Source organism: Anolis sagrei, chromosome X, assembly GCF_037176765.1.
Source record: "Anolis sagrei isolate rAnoSag1 chromosome X, rAnoSag1.mat, whole genome shotgun sequence".
NCBI lineage: Eukaryota > Metazoa > Chordata > Lepidosauria > Squamata > Dactyloidae > Anolis > Anolis sagrei.
Window position 1 is genome coordinate 96,235,662 of NC_090034.1, and position 20,666 is coordinate 96,256,327.

A 20,666-nucleotide genomic window follows, 5' to 3' on the forward strand; every position below is an offset into this window, starting at 1 on the left:
GGGAGTTGGGACCCCTGGGGGGGTCACGAGAGGAGATGTCAGAGGGATCGCCAAAGACCATCAGAAAACACATATTTCTGATGGTCTTAGGAACACAGTGCTCTCCGCAGGTAGGCGAACTACATCTCCCTAAAATCAGTTCCCCCCAAATCCCTCCAGTATTTTTTTGTTGGTCATGGGAGTTCTGCGTGGGAGGTTTGGCCCAATTGGTGGGGCTCAAGGGGCCCTGTGATTTTAGGTGAACTATACATCCCAGCAACTACAACTCCCAAATGTCAAGGTCTATTTCCCCCAAACTTCACTGGTGTTCACATTTGGGCATATTGAGTATTTGTGCCAAGTTTGGTCCAGATCCATCATTGTTTGAGTCCACAGTGCTCTCTGGATTTAGGTGAACTACAACTCCAAAACTCAAGGCCAATGCCTACCAGACCTTTCCAGTATTTTCTGTTGCTCATGGGAGTTCTGTGTGCCAAGTTTGATTCAATTCCTTCGTTGGAGTCCAGAATGATTGTAGGTGAACTATAAATCCCAGCAACTACAACTCCCAAATGTCAAGGTCTATTTCCCCCAAACTCCACCAGTGTTCAAATTTGGGTATATTGAGTATCTGTGCCAAGTTTGGTCCAGATCCATCATTGTTTGAGTCCACAGTGCCCATGAATGTAGATGAACTACAACTCCAAAGCTTAAGGTCAATGCCCACCAAACCCCCAAGCCCACAAGCATTCAAATTTGGGTGTATCAGGTATTTAGGGGTCACAGCATTAGGAAGGTTGAGAAACACTCTGTTTAAAGCAAGAGTGGGCAACCTTGGAGCCTTCCTGTTCACTTTCTGTTTTACCACTTCATCACATTTACTAAATACCGCTGAGTGCTACACTTAAAATGTGCTAAGCCACTGTTCTCAACACATTAGGTTGGATTCAAGTGTAGGATACAGCATTCTTTGCATATTTTCAGTGCAGGGTCCAGCATACTTTTCAAATGTGGGGAAGTGGATATTTGGTAATGATCCGGATGTTTGGTCAATTCTGTAATGTGATAGCATTTAAAATGAAACGTTTCCCCAATTTGTGGGAGGGGAAATTGTGGGAGGAGCCAAGCCTATCTCTGGGTGCATCTGCACTGGAGAATAAAATCAATCAGGCCCCACTTTAAATAACATAGCTCCATACTATGCAGTCCTGGGAGCTATAGTTTGCCAAGATCCACGCCTTCCTCTGGGTGCATCTGTACTGGAGAATAAATGTAGTTGGGACCCACTTTAAATGCCATTATTATTATTATTATTATTATTATTATTATTATTATTATTATTATTTGAACCGCAACAAGATGAGTTCACAGCAAACAAGATCTTTCTGCTGGCTGTCGTATTGGATCACATGTCGGATCCTTCCCAAGTGTCTAGGACTGTGTGATGTATCGGCAAATAATGTGTGCAGATCCCAGTAAGGTGGCCTTTTGCAGCTGGCAGATGATAAATTTTGTCAGCACCAATTGTGTTTAAGTGCAAGCCAAGGACACTGGGACCACCTTTACAGGCTTGTGCCAGAGTCTTTGCATTTCGATCTTTAAATCATATCATGTCAGCTTTTCCAGTTGTTTCTCTTCAATCCTGCTGTCACCTGGGATTGCAACATCGACAATCCATACTTTGTTTTTTAACACGATCATGAGGTCGGGAGTATTGTGCTCCAGAACTCTGTCAGTCTGAATTTGGAAGTCCCAGAGTAGTTGGACGTGTTCATTTTCTGTAACTTTTTCAGGCTTGTGATCCCACTAGTTCTTTGTCACAGGCAGATGGTACTTGTGGCACAAGTTCCAATGAATCATCTGAGTAACTGTGTTATGCCTCTGCTTGTAGTCTGTCTGCGCAATCTTCTTGCAGCTGCTGAGGATGTGATTTATTGTTTCATTTGCTTCCTTGCAGAGTCTACATTTGGGATCTGTTGTCGACTTTATTATTATTTATTATCTTTATCATCATCATCATCATCATCATGCCATGTCTCCATGCTGTGCAGTCCTGGGAGTCATGGTTTTCCAAGGTCGATGTTCTTCTATAGGTGCATTTACAGTCCTCGTGGACAACAAGTTAAACATGAGCCAACAATGTGATATGGCGGCAAAAAAAGCCAATGGGATTTTGGCCTGCATCAATAGGAGCATAGTGTCTAGATCTAGGGAAGTAATGCTACCCCTCTATTTGCTTTGGTTAGACCACACCTGGAATATTGTGTCCAATTCTGGGCACCACAATTCAAGAGAGATATTGACAAGCTGGAATGTGTTCAGAGGAGAGCGACTAAAATGATCAAGGGTCTGGAGAACAAGCCCTATGAGGAGCGGCTTAAGGAGCTGGGCATGTTTAGCCTGAAGAAGAGAAGGCTGAGAGGCGATATGATAGCCATGTATAAATATGTGAGAGGAAACCACAGGGAGGAGGGAGCAAGCTTGTTTTCTGCTGCCCTGGAGACTAAGATGCGGAACAATGGCTTCAACTACAAGAGAGGAGATTCCATCTGAACATGAGGAAGAACTTCCTGACTGTGAGAGCCGTTCAGCAGTGGAACTCTCTGCCCCGGAGTGTGGTGGAGGCTCCTTCTTTGGAAGCTTTTAAACAGAGGCTGGATGGCCATCTGTCAGGGGTGATTTGAATGCAATATTCCTGCTTCTTGGCAGGGGGTTGGACTGGATGGCCCATGAGATTTCTTCCAACTCTTTGATTCTATGATTCTTGTCTGTCTAAATTTGGAAGTCCCAGAGTAGTTGGACGTGTTCATTTTCTGTAACTTTTTCAGGCTTGTGATCCCACTAGTTCTTTGTCACAGTCAGATGGTATTTGTGGCCCAGGTTCCAATGAATCATCTGTTATGCCTTTGCTTGTAGTCTGTCTGCGCAATCTTCTTGCAGCAGCTGAGGATGTGATTTATTGTTTCATCTGCTTCCTTGCAGAGTCTACATTTGGGATCTGTTGTCGACTTTATTATTATTTATTATCTTTATCATCATCATCATCATCATCATCATCATCATCATCATCATTATGCCATGTCTCCATGCTGTGCAGTCCTGGGAGTCATGGTTTTCCAAGGTCGATGTTCTTCTATAGGTGCATTTACAGTATGGAATGAATGCCCTTGCACCCCACTTAACATGCAATGGAGTCCTTGATAAGGGCCTCTCCTGGGCATGCAATAGATTAAGACAATTTATTTTTATTCAGTCCTGGCAAAAATTTCCACTCATGCACTTTGGGTTTTTATTTCAAGCCTCGGAGTGGCAAGCATGGCGCACAGGCCACACTTTACCCACCTGCAGGTTAGCCAAAAGCCCTGGCTCCCTTGAGCTTCACAGCTTGATCATTCCAATATGGGAAGAAGTGAAACTCTACCCTGCGTATTTCTTGAAATCTTAATGGGGAGGGGATGGCTTTACGGTGCAGCGAGATCTTGTTCAGTGTGTCTTCCTCTTGCTAGATGTGTCTATAGGGGAGACAAAACCCCATTCTTTGCTTGGAGGACCAAAGCAGGATTGGGGAGATCAAGGTAGAGAAGAGGAGGGCGAAGAAGTAACAGAGCCATGACAACTTAGATACTTTCTCCTCCTTTTCTCTCCCCCAAATTGCAATTTTTAGGAGAGTTTCCCATGTCCAGCGGCGCAATCCTAGATCCGGAGATTGTTCCACGCCCCGCCCCACACCCCCACTCTTGGCTGGGTTTATCCAGATGATGTCAGGCTGGGCTCCGATGGGAGGGTGAGGCTGGGGAGGAAAGGGGAGGCAGCCCTGCTTTGTGTGTGTCTCCCCCCACACACATACAGCACACTCGCACACAACCCCAAAGCCTGCTTCCTCTCTAGAGAGCCCATCAGGAAACCCCACCTTCTGCTGCAGCCTTGGAGCTCTTTCCCGGGGCGTCCGGGTGGGAGGAGGGTGGGTGATGCATCTTACATGCATGCTTCCTCCCTGGTTTTGCAACTGAAGTAACTCTTAACCATTTAGAACTCTGGATCATGTCTATTTTTCCTTGTTTCTTCCCCTTGTAGTTTTTTTTATGTGTGTGTCAGGAGCAACTTGAAAAACTGCAAGTCACTTCGGGTGTGAGAGAATTGGTTGTCTGGAAGGACGTTGCCTAGGAGATGCCCAGTTGATTGATGTTATACCATCCTATGGGAGGCTTCTCTCATGTCCCAGCATGGTGAGTTGGAGCTGACAGAGGGAGCTTATCCATGCTCTCCCTGAATTCGAACCTCCAACCTGTCAGTCTTCAGTGGGTTCTAGTAAAACGGTGGTTCTCAACCTTCCCAGTGTCACGACCCCACAATACAGTTCGTCCTGTTGTCGTGACCCCAACCATAATTGTCGTAGGCTTTCATGACCTCACTACCTTTGAGGATGCTTGCCATAGATGCAGGCGAAACATCAGGAAAGAATGCCTCTAGAACATGGCCATATAGCCCAAAAAAACCTACACCAACCATAATTATTTTCATTGCTACTTCATAACTACAATTTTGCTACAGTTATGGATTGTAATGTAAATATCAGATATGCAGGATGTATTTTCATTCACTGGACCAAATTTGGCATGAATACCCGATACGCCCAAATCTGAATACTGGTGAGGTTGGGGTGGGGGGATGATTTTGTCAATTCGGAGTTGTAGTTACTGGGATTTATAGTTCCCCTACAATCAAAGAGCATTTGAACTCCACCAACGATGGCAATGAACCAAACTTGGCACACAGAATTCCCATGACTAACAGAAAAAACTGGAAGGTTTGGTGGGCATTAACCTTGAGTTTTGGAGTTGTAGTTCACCTACATCCAGAGAGCACTGTGGACTCAAACAATGATGAATCAGGACCAAACTTGGCATGAATACTCAATATGCCCAAATGTGAACACTGGTGAAGTTTGGGGAAAATAGACCTTGACATTTGGGAGTTGTAGTTTCTGGGATGTATAGTTCACCTACAATCAAAGAGCATTCTGAACCCCACCAACGATAGAATTGGGCCAAACTTCCCACACAGAACTCCCATAACTAATAGAAAATACTGTGTTTGCTGATGGTCTTTGGCGACTCAACATCCTCCTCACGACCTCCCTGGATCCTGATCCCCCGGCTGAGAAACACTGTTGTAACAGATTGATCCAGAGCAAGATAACTATCATCCCACCAGCAAGAATTGGAGGTCTGGCATGTTGAAGAGAATGCATACTGCTCTCATTTTCCCACCATCAACAGAGAAGTCTCTGTTCTCATTTGGAGTGTGACTGTATGTCCCTTTGTAGACTGAAATACCAGCCTTATTGTATCTTAGTATCTGTGCAGGAAGGCAAACAGATGACAAGCAATAGCTTTGGCCAAAGAAATGACAAGATCACCATTGCTTTCAGTCCAACCTGCTTACAGCACTATACCTTCAAGCCACCTGTCGACTTATGACAACTCCATACATTTGGTAGTGTTTTCTTCTGAAAGGACTAGTCAGAGAGAGTTCTGCAATTCCTTCCTCTGAAATATACCCTACAGTGCCTAGCTGCATGCTGCAAGTCGCTTCTGGTGTGAGAGAATCCGCCGTTTACAAAGACGTTGCCCAGGGGATGCCCGGATGTGTTACGATCCTGTGGGGAGGCCTCTCTCTTGTTATTACTGGAAAAAACCAGCTGATTCCTAATCCATCTAAAAGGGACAGAGAGATTCATCTACGCTAATGATTGTGCCATCATCGCCCAAGCAGGGAGCTTTGAAATGGTTGAACAGAAGCTCTCTGAAGCTTTAGGTGCTCTTACTGCCTTTTATGCGGAAAACCAGCTGATTTCTAATCCATCTAAAATGCAGACATGTGCTTTTCGTCTTAAGAGCAGACAAGGATCTCGAGCTCTGATGATCACCTGGGACAGAATCCCACTGGAGCATTGCAGCACACCCAAATATCTGGAAGTTACCCCGGACCGTGCTCTGACCTACAAGAAGCACTGCTTGAATATTAAGCAAAATGTGGGCACTGGAAATAATATAATATGAAAGCTGACTAGCACAACCTGGGGATCACAACCAGACACAGTGAAGACATCTGCCCTTGAGCTTTGCTACTCTCCAGCTGAATACGCATGCCCAGTGTGGAAAACATCTCACCATGTTAAAACAGTGGAGTTGGCTCTTAATGAGACATGCTGCATTATCACAGGTTATCTATGCCCTACATTGCTGGAGAAATTATATTGCTTAGCTGGTATCACACCACCTGACATCTGCCGTGAAGTAGCAGCCAATAATGAAAGGACTAAGCCATTGGCATCTCCAGCCCATCCTCTGTTTGGATATGCCAACACCTCAAATCCAGAAACAGCTTCCTAAGTTCTACAGAGGAGCCCCCGGTGGGTTAAACCCCTGTGCCGGCAGGACTGAAGACTGACAGGTAGCAGATTCAAATCTGGGGAGAGGCGGATGAGCTCCCTCTATCAGCTCTGGGCAACGTCCTTGCAGACGGCCAGTTCTCTCACACCAGAAGTGATTTGCAATTTCTCAAGGTGCTCCTGACATGACAAAAAAAATATCTACAGAGATACTTGCAGAAACACCTCAGCAAGCAAGAGTCCAAAAGTGGCAGGCTAAAATCCAGCACCTTAATCAGTGGCTGAGATTGGATGAGAAACTCCCTCCTTGGCAAACAAAGAGCGGACGACCTGCAAGGTGCTGAACAGGCAGCGCTCTGGCACCATGAGATCCAGAACCAACCTTAAGAAATGGGGTCACAAAGTCCACTACATGCGAGTGTAGAGAAGAGCAAACCACAGACCACCTACTACAATGCAACCGGAGCCCTGCCACATGCACAATGGAGGACTTTCTCACAGAGACAGCAGAGGCACTCCTAGTGGCCATTATACTAAATGTCAAAGGACATTTAGCATAATGCCAAGTTTTTTAAACTTTGTTTTTATGCATTTTAATTGTACCTTCAACTTGCTTCTGACATGATAAATAAATAAATAGTGCCTAGTATTCATTGGTGGTCTCCCACCCAATTACAAACCAGAACTAAGCCTGCTTAGCTTCCATGATCAGACAGCATCTGCTGTCTTTCAGCTCTTTAAAGCAGGGCATACAGGGAGTCTTAGCCCCTAGACCCCTGCATATTTAAAATATACGAACATTGGCTTATTTTAACTGTATGATCATTTGGATACCATGTCAAACCCAACCTCCCTCTCTGTCTCACACTGCTTCCCACATGCCTCACCCACTCCGCCTGTACCCTGTTACCGTGGGGCCTTCGTGTTGGTCGGGCGGCGTGTCCAGGGGGGCCATTTTTGGCAGCGTCAGGACGAGAGGCGAGGTGCTGTGCCAGGATCACGGCCATCTTCTCAGAGGGATCCAAAGCCTTTCGCCTCTGCAGCACCGTTTGGAGCTCAGCCACTCTGAAAAAGAAGGCAAAGAGGGATCTAGGGTGTCACTGCTTCCATGAGGATGCTTTCTTCTGCCTGAGATTCTCAGATGCCCCTTTTTGAGATTTCCCATCTTTCAATAATGGGAGCCCTTGGTGGCACAGTGGGTTAAACCCCTGTGCCGGAAGGACTGAAGACCGACAGGTTGTAGGTTTGAATCCAGGGAGAGCATGGGTGAGCTCCCTCTGTCAGCACCAGCTCCTCATTCAGGGACATGTGTGAAGCCTCCCACAAGGATGGTAAAAACATCAAAACTTCCGGGCATCCCCTGGGCAATGTTCTTGCAGATGGACAATTCTTCACACCAGAAGCGACTTGCAGTTTCTCAAGTAGCTCCTGACACGACAAAAAAATAAATCTTTCAATAATGAGGGGGCAGCCCAGATCTTCCTTTCTTCTGGCTACACCTATGGTATGGCAAGAGTAGGGAGGAATATGCAGCATCTGGGTTGCTCAGACCCATCCCTGACTTTCGCATTTATTAATCACACTGGGATATAACTATATGCCCCTTCTACATTGCCATATAATCCACATTATCTGCTTTGAACTGGCTTATATGAGTATACACTGTGGTTGCACTGTAGCCCTGGAACAACTTTTTGCCCAACACCACACAATGTTCAGATAATCAAATAAGTAAAAGTTTATTAATGAACTAGCTGCCCCCAGCCTGTGTATATGTGTTTTGTGTGTGCAAATGTTTGTGTATGTATTTGTGTTTTGTGTATATGTGTGTTTGCGTATATATATGTGGTTTTGAGCATGCATTGTAATATAATTTTAGTTTTTTGTCTTTTTAAGTCTCTTCTGCTATGTTTTTCAGTGTTTTATGAGTGAAGGGTCACTCATTGGCCTGATATATGTATTGTGCCCAAATTTGGTGTCAATTCGTCCAGTGGTTTTTGAGTTATGTTAATCCCACAAACGAACATTACATTTTTATTTATTGTACATACTCGAGTATAAGCCTAGTTTTTCAGACCTTTTTTTAGGTTGAAAAAGTCCCTCTCGGCTTACACTCTCATCAAGGTTATTTATTATTTTACTCTGTTTTCTATATAAATAAAAATGTCATGTCCGTGTGTGGGATTAACAAAACTCAAAAACCACTGGACGAATTGACACCAAATTTGGACACAATACACCTATCAGACCAATGAGTGACCATCACTCATAAAACACTGGAAAACACAGTGAAAGAGATTTAAAAAGGCAAAAACCAAAAAATACATTTTAACACATGCACAAAACCTCACAAATATACACAAACATACATATACACACACAAAACACAGATATACAGACTGGACACAGCAACGCATGGCACGGGACGGCTAGTAAATCTATATAAATAAAAATGTAATGTTCGTTTGTGGGATTAACATAACTCAAAAACCACTGGAAGAATTGACACCAAATTTAGACACCAATACACCTATCAGGTCAACGAGTGACCATCACTCATAAACACACTGAAAAACACAGCGGAAGGGACTTAAAAAGGAAAAAAAACAATAACACCCCAATACATTACAAGGCATGCCCAAAAACACACACACATATATATATACACACAAACACACATATACACAAATATATACACACACAAAGCACATATACACAGACTGTGCCACAGCAACACATGGCAGGGGAAGGCTAGTACATATTAATGTATTATTATTGTTGTTATTACATTTATTGTTCTATTCTATTTATTATTATTATTGTTGTTATTATTACATTTATTATTTTTCTCTATTATTATTATTATTATTATTATTACATTTCCATTATTTTACTCTATTATTATTATTATTATTACTACTACTACTACTACTACTACTACTACTACTAGCTGTCCCCTGCCATGCGTTGCTGTGGCCCAGTCTGTTTATATGTGTTTTGTGTGTGTATATATGTGTATATGTATGTGTATATACTTGTGCATATGTGTATATATGTGGTTTTGAGCATGTGTTGTAATGTATTTTTATTTTTTTGGCTTTTTAAGTCTCTTCTGCTGTGTTTTTCGGTGTTTTTATGAGTGACGGTCACTTGTTGACCCGATACAAGTATTGTGTCCAAATTTGGTGTCAATTCGCCCAGTGGTTTTTGAGTTATGTTAATCCCACAAACGAACATTACATTTTTATTTATATAGATTATTATTACCTTTATTATTTTACTCTATTTTTATTGGAAGGATATGCAAGCACATTTACGTTGAAGGTCACAATGGTTTAATCAGAGCTGAGCAGTCTTATCTTAAATTCCAGTTTTATGTAAATATTCAAAAACTTTTAACTTACTGAATCCTCAATTAATGTAATTTTATTGGCATCTATTTTTATTTTGAAATTTACAAATAGCTGCTGCATTTCCCATCCTTGACTTATACTCGAGTAAATCCATTTTCCCAGGGTTGTTGTTTTGGTAAAATTAGGTGCCTCAGCTTATATTTGGATCAGCTTATACTCGAGTATATACGGTATATAGATAAGTATAAAAGGAAAAAGTCAAAAAAGAAGCAGCAAAAGTACAAAAGGTAATTCCTAATGAGATCAAGAGTCCATCAGCTTTTGAACCAAGGCATCAGAAAGCAATCTACAGAGACCCGAGTTAACACAAAGCAAAAGAATCCTTAAGCAGGATATTGTTCAAAAGTATAGCCATAAACCCAAATTTACAGTCTGTTTACTGAAACAATCAGCAATTAACCACTGACTCATTTAAGAGCCCTTGTGTGAATGCTATCCAGATGTAGCAACTCGTTACATCATTTAATAATTATTTCAGTTCATTCAACTCTCCAAATCATCCTGTTCTTCATCAACATTTTGAAACCGGGGCAAGGAATCATGCAGCCCTTCAGAATTTGTTGGATTGCAACCTCCAGCATTTCTGATCCTTGGCTAGTTTGGCTAAGCCTGTTGGGCACTGCAGTCCAACATCTGGGGGAGCCACGTGATCCCCGTCCCGGCTTTAGATAAACACCCTCAAAGCAAAAGCTCAAGCACTCCCAAGGTAATGAGGCACACACATTCCTTCGTCTTTCTGATGCAAAGATTGTGTTCATTTTCTTGGCCATCACATGCTGTCCCAATCCTCATGTTTCACGGTCTCGTTAATCCCTGAAATGCTATTTCAAACACAGTTGTTTACTACTTTTTACATAGAAGATGGCTTTGAAAGGCAGCAGATCACAGGAGCTGTCTTCATAGACCTGTCAGCGGCTTATGATACTGTAAACCATCGCCTCCTCCTGAGAAAAATGTATAATATCACAAAGGACGACCACCTCACCCGCCTCATAGGAAACCTGCTACAAAACAGGAGCTTTTTTGTTGAGTTCCAGGGCCAGAGAAGCAGATGGCGGAAACAGAAGAACGGCCTGCCCCAGGGGAGCGTGCTTGCTCCATCCATGTTCAACATCTACACAAATGACCAGCCACTGCCAGAAGGGACAGAGAGTTTCATCTATGCAGATGATCGTGCCATTACCGCTCAAGCAGGGAGCTTTGAGATGGTTGAATAGGTGCTCTAGGTGCTCTTACTGCCTATTACAGGGAAAACCAGCTGACTCCTAACCCATCTAAAACACAGACATGTGCTTTTCACCTTAAGAACAGACAAGCATTCTGAGCTCAGGATTACCTGGGAAGGAATCCCACTGGAGCATTGCAGCACACCCAAATACCTGGGCGTCACCCTGGACCTTGCTCTGACCTACAAGAAGCTCTACCTGAATATCAAGCAAAAAGTGGGCACTAGAAACAATACCATACGAAAACTGACTGGCACAACCTGAGGATCACAACCAGACACAGTGAAGACATCTGCCCTTGCTCTATGCTATTCTGCTGCTGAGTATGCATGCCCAGTGTGGAACACATCTCACCACACTAAAACAGTGGATGTGGCTCTTAATGAGACATGTTGCATTATCACAGGGTGTCGCCGCCATACACCACTGGAAAAATTACACTGTTTCGCCGGTATTGCACCACCTGACATCCGCCGGGAAGTAGCAGCCAATAGTGAAAGGACCAAGGCAGAGACATCTCCAGCTCATCCCTTGTGTGGGTATCAGCCAGCACGTCAATGACTTAAATCAAGAAATAGTTTTCTAAGATCTACAGACACACTCACTGGAACACCCCAGCAAGTGAGAGTCCAAAAGTGGCAGGCTCAAACCCAGAATCCCAATCAATGGCTGATACCAAATGAGAGACTATCCCCTGGGCACACAGAAAACTGGGCGACTTGGAAGGCGCTGTACAGACTGCGCTCTGGCATCATGAGATGCAGAGCCAACCTTAAGAAATGGGGCTACAAAGTGGTCGGGCTTAAGCGGCTGAGGGGGAAAAGGAAGGGGCCTGAGGCTGCTAGGAAGTGTGGGAGTTGGAGTCCAAAACACCTGGTGGGTCCAAATTTGCCCATGCCTGGTGTAGAGGCACTCACAGTTTTGGGGTCTATTGTGAACTGTGCAATCCCCACCTCTGAATTAAATGACCCTTCCAGCTAGATGTTTGCAAATGGGGACAGCAAGAGTGAAAAGGTCTGATCCACGCCCCATTCCCATTCGTCCCAACTCACGTCAGAGGCTGCCAGCGCAAGACCATCGAGTTCAGCTGAGGTTTAGGGGAGCGCGGGGCCAACGTGGTAGTGGAAACGGTGAATTCGCAGCGGGATCCTGCAAAACCTGGGCGGCAGGTGCACTGCTGGGGGGCTTTGCATTGCCCCCCATTCCGACATCGAGGGGTACAGATAGCTGTTGGAGAGGAAACACATCAAGCAGATGAAAAATAACCCAAATTTGTTTATTTATTTATTTATCCATCTATCTATTTATTTATTTACCATATTTGTATGCCGCCCTTCTCACAGAATCATAGAATCATAGAATCAAAGAGTTGGAAGAGACCTCATGGGCCATCCAGTCCAACCCCCTGCCAAGAAGCAGGAATATTGCATTCAAAGCACCCCTGACAGATGGCCATCCAGCCTCTGTTTAAAAGCTTCCAAAGAAGGAGCTTCCACCACACTCCAGGGCAGAGAGTTCCACTGCTGAACGGCTCTCACAGTCAGGAAGTTCTTCCTCATGTTCAGATGGAATCTCCTTTCTTGTAGCTTGAAGCCATTGTTCCGCATCCTAGTCTCCAGGGAAGCAGAAAACAAGCTTGCTCCCTCCTCCCTGTGGCTTCCTCTCACATATTTATACATGGCTATCATATCCCCTCTCAGCCTTCTCTTCTTCAGGCTAAACAAGCCCAGCTCCTTAAGCCGCTCCTCATAGGGCTTGTTTTCCAGACCTTTTATCATTTTAGTCACCCTCCTCTGGACACATTCCAGCTTCTCAATATCTCTCTTGAATTGTGGTGCCCAGAATTGGACACAATATTCCAGGTGTGGTCTAACCAAAGCAGAATTGAGGGGTAGCATGACTTCCCTGGATCTAGACACTATGCTCCTATTGATGCAGGCCAAAATCCCATTGGCTTTTTTTGCCACCACATCACATTGTTGGCCCGAAGGCGACTCAGGGAAGTTCACAGTTGGCAACATTTGATGCCTCAACAAATAAAACAATCGTAAAATACTGTTAAAAACATTTGTGTAAAATATGAAAATATAAAAACTATACAAAGCCATAAAAACATTATCGTGAGTGTCTCCTTGCTATCTTCTTGACCAGACCCTGTGAGCCACCCAACTGCTCCCTATAGTTCCTTGGGAGGTTGGATAAAATGCTGGGAAGAAAAAAAAAAAACAACCTTATGATTCCAGGTCTTCACTTTGCCCACTTTTTATAAAGGCAACCTTGAAGATGTTCTACTAGGGAGGAAAAAGAAACCCAAAATCTTTGAAAATAGCTTAAGGAGCTGCTGCCACCTACAGGCAGCAAGTGGACCTGCAAGATGTTTTAAAGCTTTGGGAATAGGAGGGAACATGCAGGGTATTACTTAGGTATCTTTAGAATCAAGTTCTTGAATGCATGTGCAAAGTGCAATTACACATTGTTATCCATCTACCCCACTGAAATCACCAAGAACTATTTATTTATTGTGTCAGAAGCGAGTTGAGGGCATAGTTAAAATGCATTTAATTTAATTTAATTAATTTAATTTAATGTCCTTAAGGTAAAGGCTAATGTAGTCCCCTGACATTAAGTCCAGTCATGTCTGACTCTGGGGTGTGGTGCTCATCTCCATTTCCAAGCCGAAGAGCCAGCGTTGTCCGTAGACACCTCCAAGGTCATGTGGCCAGCATGACTGCATGGAGTGCCGTTACCTTCCCGCTGGAGCAGTACCTATTGATCTACTCACACTTGCATGTTTTCGAACTGCTAGGTTGGCAGAAGCTAGGGCTGACAGTGGAAGCTCACGCCACTCCCCGGAATCGAACCTGCGACCTTTCAATCAACAAGCTCAGCAGCTCAGTGCTTTAACCCACTGCGCCACCAGGGACTCCTTAATGTCCTTAATGAAGGCCAAACCCCACTGCGCCTCCTTCTTGGGGCTCCTTTCTCATAAACACACTTTTGCTATTCCAATTTCACCCAGGGCTCTATGCCCTCACTGTGTGTAACTTTCCCTTTCTTTAATGCCACTGTGGCACATTTGTCTAGGCCAAACTCCATACTGATGTCAGTGTTGAAGATTCTGACTGTGTTGGTCAGTGACTCGATTACAGTTTCTAATTTTCCATAAAGCTTTAGATCATCCATGTACAGCAAGTGAGAGATTTTTTGGTGAATTTCTTGCTGTTTGGTAACCTAGGTTTGTTTTCTCTAGATTTACTGACAGTGGGATCATTACAATAATGAACAGCAGTGATGACAGTGAGTCGCCCTGGAAAATTCCTCTCTTGATGTTAACAGTTCCATAGCTTTCGTTGCTCATGAACAACTCGGTTTCATTGTTTCATCGCAAGTTCATTTTCGGTGAACATTCTAATATTTTCACAAACTCCGATGACATCTAGACATTTGATAATCCAACAATGTGGCAGTGAGTCAAATGCTTTTTTGTATTATTATTATTATTATTATTATTATTTAAAACACAAACAAAGTTCTGGTTTGTAATTGGGTGGGAAAGCACCAATGAATTGTAGGCACTATTTATTTATTCATCGTATCAGAAGCAAGTTGAAAGTACAATTAAAATGCATAAAAACAAAGTTTAAAAAATTGGCATTATACTAAATGTCCATTGACCAGAAGCTGTCCACTTGGGAGTGCCTCTGGTGTTGCTATAAGAAGATCCTCCATTGTGCATGTGGGTAGGGCTCAGACTGCATTGTAGTAAATGGTCTGTCGTTTGCTCTTCTCCATATTTGCAAGTCATGGACTTCACTTTGTAGCCCCATTTCTTAAGGTTAGCTGTGCATCTCGTGGTGCCAGAGTGCAGTCTGTTCAGCGCCTTCCAGGTCGTCCACTCTTCTATGTGCCCAGGAGAGAGTCTCTCATTCGGTCTCAGCCACTGATTGAGGCTCCAGGTTTTTGCCTGCCACTTTTGGACTCTTGCTTGACGAGGTGTTACTTGGGAAGCTGTTTCTTGATTTAAGGCATTGGCATGCTGTCTGATATCTGAACAGAGGATGGTCTGAAGATGTCAGGACCTTGGTCCTTTTATTGCTGGCTGCTACTTCCTAGCGGATGTCAGGTAGTGCAATATTTATTTATTTATTTATTTACGACATTTATATGCCACCCTTCTCACCGCGAAGGGGACTCAGAGCGGCTTACCCTCTCTCTCTCTCTCTCTCTCTCTATATATATATATATATACACACACACACACATTATATTATGTTATTAGCATAGTACAATATCAGTATTAAATATTACCCAGGGAAGTGGCGGCATATAAGTTCAAATAATAATAAAATAAAAATAAATATATTGTACTATACCATTATATTGTAATATTATTAATAATATTACATGAAATATAAATATATAATTATAATATTGCATTACATTGCAATATTATAAATATTATATGTATATACAATATATTATGGAGCCCCCGGTGGCGCGGTGGGTTAAAGCACTGAGCTGCTGAGCTTGTTGATCGAAAGGTCGCAGGTTCGATTCCGGGGAGCGGCGTGAGCTTCCGCTGTCAGCCCTAGCTTCTGCCAACCTAGCAGTTCGAAAACATGCAAATGTGAGTAGATCAATAGGTACCGCTCCGGCGGGAAGGTAACGGCGCTCCATGCAGTCATGCCGGCCACATGACCTTGGAGGTGTCTACGGACAACGCTGGCTCTTCGGCTTAGAAATGGAGATGAGCACCACACCCCAGAGTCAGACATGACTGGACTTAATGTCAGGGGACTACCTTTACCTTTACCTACAATATATTATATTACATTATATTATATTAATATAATACCGACTAAACAATCTAATTTCTCCAGTGGTGTGGGGCATAGACATCCTATGATAATGCGGACTTAATGTCAGGGGAAAACCTTTACGTTTACTTTACTCATGGTTCCTACTCCTGTTTCAATGTCTTCTAGAAATTGACTGCAATCCAAAAATAATAACCCAATATATATATTTTTTGCATTGGTGTAACAATTGTGTTTTGCACCCATTCTTCTAAAGTCTCAAAAAACTTTTAGGGGTTTTACTTCTTTCTAATGCAAGTATTCATCTTTGCTCAGGCAAGATAATGAAAACTGTCAGGATACTGATGCGTTCTATGTCTATTTGCGGCTTCCAGATTCCCATATGCCCCTAAATGGAAGAATACTGATCTCCCAACAAAAGAAGACTGGAATTATTTGTAATGTCCGCGATGGACAAACTGTCTACTTTCATTAAAGAGAAACCCTTGTGTATTGCTTGGTTATTAAGCAAAAATGTAAACATTAATTAAGTAGTAATGAGAAGCTTACTATGGTTTCATATTGACGTATTTGGTCTGAGATGCGGGAAAGTCAATATTTAATTTGGGTTGTTGTAAGTTTTTCAGGCTGTATGGCTATGTTCCAGAAGCATTCTCTCCTGACATTTTGTCTGCATCTGTGGCAGGCATCCTCAGAGTTTGTGAGGCCTGTTGGAAACTAGGAAAATTGGATTTATTGGCATTTAATGGTCTAGCAGTTTCAAGGTATGGCATCTTACTGCCTGGGCAAATTCATTGTTGAGAAGTGATTAGCTGTCCCCAATTGTTTCTTGTCTGGAGTTCCCCTGTTTTTGAGTGACCAGTTGAAGCATTCACACATAGCTCCAACAGACAGGAGTTCTTTCTCCCATCCTGGACATTCCACAGATATATAAACTGCATTTTCCTAGTTTCCAATAGATCTCACAACCACTGAGGATGCCTGTCATAGATGCAGGCGAAATGTTTGGAGAGAATGCTTCTGGAAAATGGCCATACAACCCAGAAAACTCACAGCAACCCAATAATAATTTTATTACCCACCTCTCCCTACCATCAACTACCTTGCCAGCAAACAACTTTCAATAAAGGATCCCCCAGGAAGCAATCAACCAGGCTTTGAAGCTGCAATGCCATTAAATGCTAATCAAGGTGGCCAATTGAAACATTAACACCTACCTCAAAGAGACAAGATTTCTTTCTCCCATACTGGACTTTCCACAAATATATAAATCCAATTTTCCTAGTTTCCAACAGACCTCACAACCTCTGAGGAAGCCTGCTATAGATGCAGGCGAAACGTCAGGAGAGAATGCTTCTGGAAGATGGCCATCCAGCCCATAATACACAACAATCCAGTGATTCCGGCCATGAAAGCCTTTGATGATGTGTTTGTTGGGTAGATGTTGTTAAAATAGAATAAATACATATAACTGGTGGAAAGATATAACAAGATAACATCCTTGTGAGGCAGAGAAGGTTCACACTTTGGGGTCATGTTTTATTGTACAGCCCTATTGTTAACCTTCGGAACTCCTTTATTCATCTAGTTTTACAGAGTATACCAGGGAGATCTGAAATGTTTTACATTGACGATCTTTTGGTTAATCGGTCTTCTGAGATTACAGCCAAGGTAGCTCAATTTTGTGCAGCGGAAACAGCTTGTCGGTGCAGAATGCTATCTCAGGCTCTGTCTACACTGCCATATAATCCAGTTTCTAATCCCAGATTATTGTTTTTGAACTGGATTATATGGCAGTGTAGACTTGTATAATCCAGTTCAAAGCATATAATCAGAGAACCCGGTGGAACAATGGGTTAAACTCTTGTGCCGGCAGTACTGAAGACTGACAGGTTGGAGATTCGAATCTGAAGAGAGTGAGGATGAGCTCCCTCTGTCAGCTCCAGCTCCCCATGCAGGGACATGAGAGAAGCCTCCCACAAGGATGGTAAAACATCAGAAACATCCAGGTGTCCCTTGGGTGTGTCATGTCGTGTCAGGAGCGACTTGAAAAACTGCAAGTCGCTTCTGGTGTGAGAGAATTGGCTGTCTGCAAAGACGTTGCCCAGGGGACAGCCAGATGATTTTTTGATGTTTTATCATCCTTGTGGGAGGCTTCTCTCATGTCCCCGCATGAGGAGCTGGAGCTGATAGAGGGAGCTCATCCGCCTCTCCCCAGATTCAATGTCCTTGCACATGGCCAATTCTCTCACACCAGAAGCAACTTGCAGTTTCTCAAGTCACTCCTGACACAAAAATATCTGGAGTATAATATTAGGGCCCCTTCTACACAGCCATATAACCCAGATTATCAAAGCAGATAATCCACATTATTTGCTTTTAACTGGATTATCTGAGTCTACACTGCCATATAATCCAGTTCAAAGCAAATAATCTGGATTTTACATGACAGTGTAGAAGCAGCTTAGGTTATATGGCAGTGTAGATCCAGCCTCAGTCTTAAAGATATTACCATATTATGATAGTTTCTAATACTGCAATATAAATATTTAATACTACTGTTTTTCACTTTTCTATTTAGCATTGTTTCTTAAGTAAAGGTAAAGTTTTCCCCTTGAAATTAAGTCCAGTCGTGTCCGACTCTGGGGAGTGGTGCTCATCTCCATTTCTAAGCCAAAGAGCTGGCGTTGTCCATAGACACCTCCTAGGTCGTGTGGCCGGTATGACTGCAAGGAGCGTCGTTACCTTCTCGAGGAAGCGGTACCTATCGATCTATTCACATTTGCATGTTTTCGATCTGCTAGGTTGACAGAAGCTGGGCCTAACAGCGTGAGCTCACCCCGCTCCCCGGATTCAAACCGCCAACCTTTCAGTCAGCAAGTTCAGCAGCTCAGCGGTTTAACCCACTGCACCACCAGGAGCTCCTGGTGGCGCAATAGGTTAAACCCTTGTGCTGGCAGGACTGATGACTGACAGGTCAGAGGTTTGAATCCGGGGAGAGTGTGGATGAGCTCCCTCTGTCAGCTCCAGCTCCCAATGCGGGGACATGAGAGAAGCCTCCCACAAGAATGGTAAAACCTCAAACATCCGGGTGTCCCCTGTGCAACATCCTTGCAGACAGCCAATTTTCTCACACCAGAAGCAACTTGCAGTTTCTTGAGTTGCTCCTGACACGGGGAAAAAACAAAACACCAGGGGGGCATTTTTTTTCCTGACCTTCTTTTAAATATTGCATTTTAAGGCCTCCTTTTTATGTTTTATTTGGCCTTTATCGTTTGTTTAATTGCCGATCACTGCCCAAAATGTATACATTTTCCTTTATGTTATTTTATACTGTTTATTTTACTTGATTGGTTTGTTTATTTTATTGTGAGGGGGAGATGGTGGCGGGATATAAATAATAATAATAATAATAATAATAATAATAATAATTATTATTATTATTATTATTATTTGAAACACAACAAGATGAGTCCACAGCAGACACTCTGTTGACTGTTGAATTGGATCACACATTGGACACTTCCTAAGGGTCTAGGACTGTGTGATGTATCAGTGAATAATATGTGCAGATCCCAGTAAGGTGGCATTATTATTATTATTATTATTATTATTATTATTATTAGCACAACAAGATGAGTCCACAGCAGACACTCTGCTGGCTGTTGAATTGGATCACACGTCGGACACTACCCAAGTGTCTAGGACTGTGTGATGTATTGGCGAAAAATGTATGCAGATCCCAGTAGGGTGGCCTTCTGCAGCTGGCAGATGGTAATTTTGTCAGCACCGATTGTGTTTAAGTGCAGGCCAAGATCTTTAAGCACTGCACCCTGTGTGCTGATCACCACTGGGACCACCTTTACTGGTTTGTGCCAGAGTCTTTGCAGTTTGATATTATTATTATTATTTAGTCTCCCCAGGGGTGAGAAAGGCGGTATATAAATACTGTAAATAAATAAATAAATATTTTATTATATATTTGCAACATTGTATATTCTTCTCCCTTTAAAAAAATAACTTTTGACAAATTTCAATTGTTCAGATTGTATGATACGTGGGAGAAAATCCCACTTTGGAGCAAGACAATGGACCCAGACCTTGGAAATGTATCTTGCCTCCTTTCTCATCACTTCCTACCTTTGGTGCACTTCCGAGTCTTGGGACCCAGGGACCAGCCGGGGCAGCAGGTCTCGCCACAGGTGTTGGGTCTGGAAGAAAAGAGGTTGGGAAGAAGAGGAGAGGCAGTGAAGTGGGCAGCTCACCAGAGGAATATCCACACATACATTAGGGAGGGAAGCAGACAGGGAAAATGTGCACACAAGCATGAGAGAATGGAAGGAGACGTCCAAGCATCGCAGCTGGTTAGATCTTGCTAACTGATCCTCCTGGGCTTTGGTCCCATTTATTTAAGGGGTGACGGAGGTAGGCAACATTGGAGTAAACCAGAAGTGTCAGAGGAAATACGGAGCCAACAGGGAGTGGGCTGGGAGCACAGGTCTGGCTTCTTCCTACGCAAGTGGAGCGCTTGATGTCATCAACAGTTCCATCTGGAACCCGTGCCCCTTCCCTCAAAATGACTTTAGCAGACGGTGCAGAGAAAGAGGACAAACCGTTTGGCCTTTGCGTTTGCCAACGCCACTGGCCTGCCTCCCCTGATCCTTGGAGGTGAGCAGCCGCACGTGAGGAGCGTGTAAGCCATGCATCTTGAGCATCCGCCACGAACCTAGCAAGGCCACATTCTCCTGACCATGTTATCGAGCAATTTAGAACGGCACCGGATAGTGAGATCCAAGCCGTTGTGGTGAGAAAGAGAAGCCAATATTCCAGAATAAAT

At 43.3% G+C, this 20,666-nt stretch overlaps 1 protein-coding gene across 1 annotated transcript in view; it reads right to left on the reverse strand.

Moving 5' to 3' along the window:
• The window catches only part of LOC132780139 (latent-transforming growth factor beta-binding protein 4), a 95,407-nt gene that overhangs the window by 63,587 nt on the left and 11,154 nt on the right, over positions 1–20,666 (reverse strand). Inside the window, 3 exon segments of the mRNA XM_067460851.1 lie at positions 7,284–7,438; positions 12,065–12,239; positions 19,970–20,040. Of these exon segments, the coding sequence (XP_067316952.1) occupies positions 7,284–7,438; positions 12,065–12,239; positions 19,970–20,040 (401 nt within the window).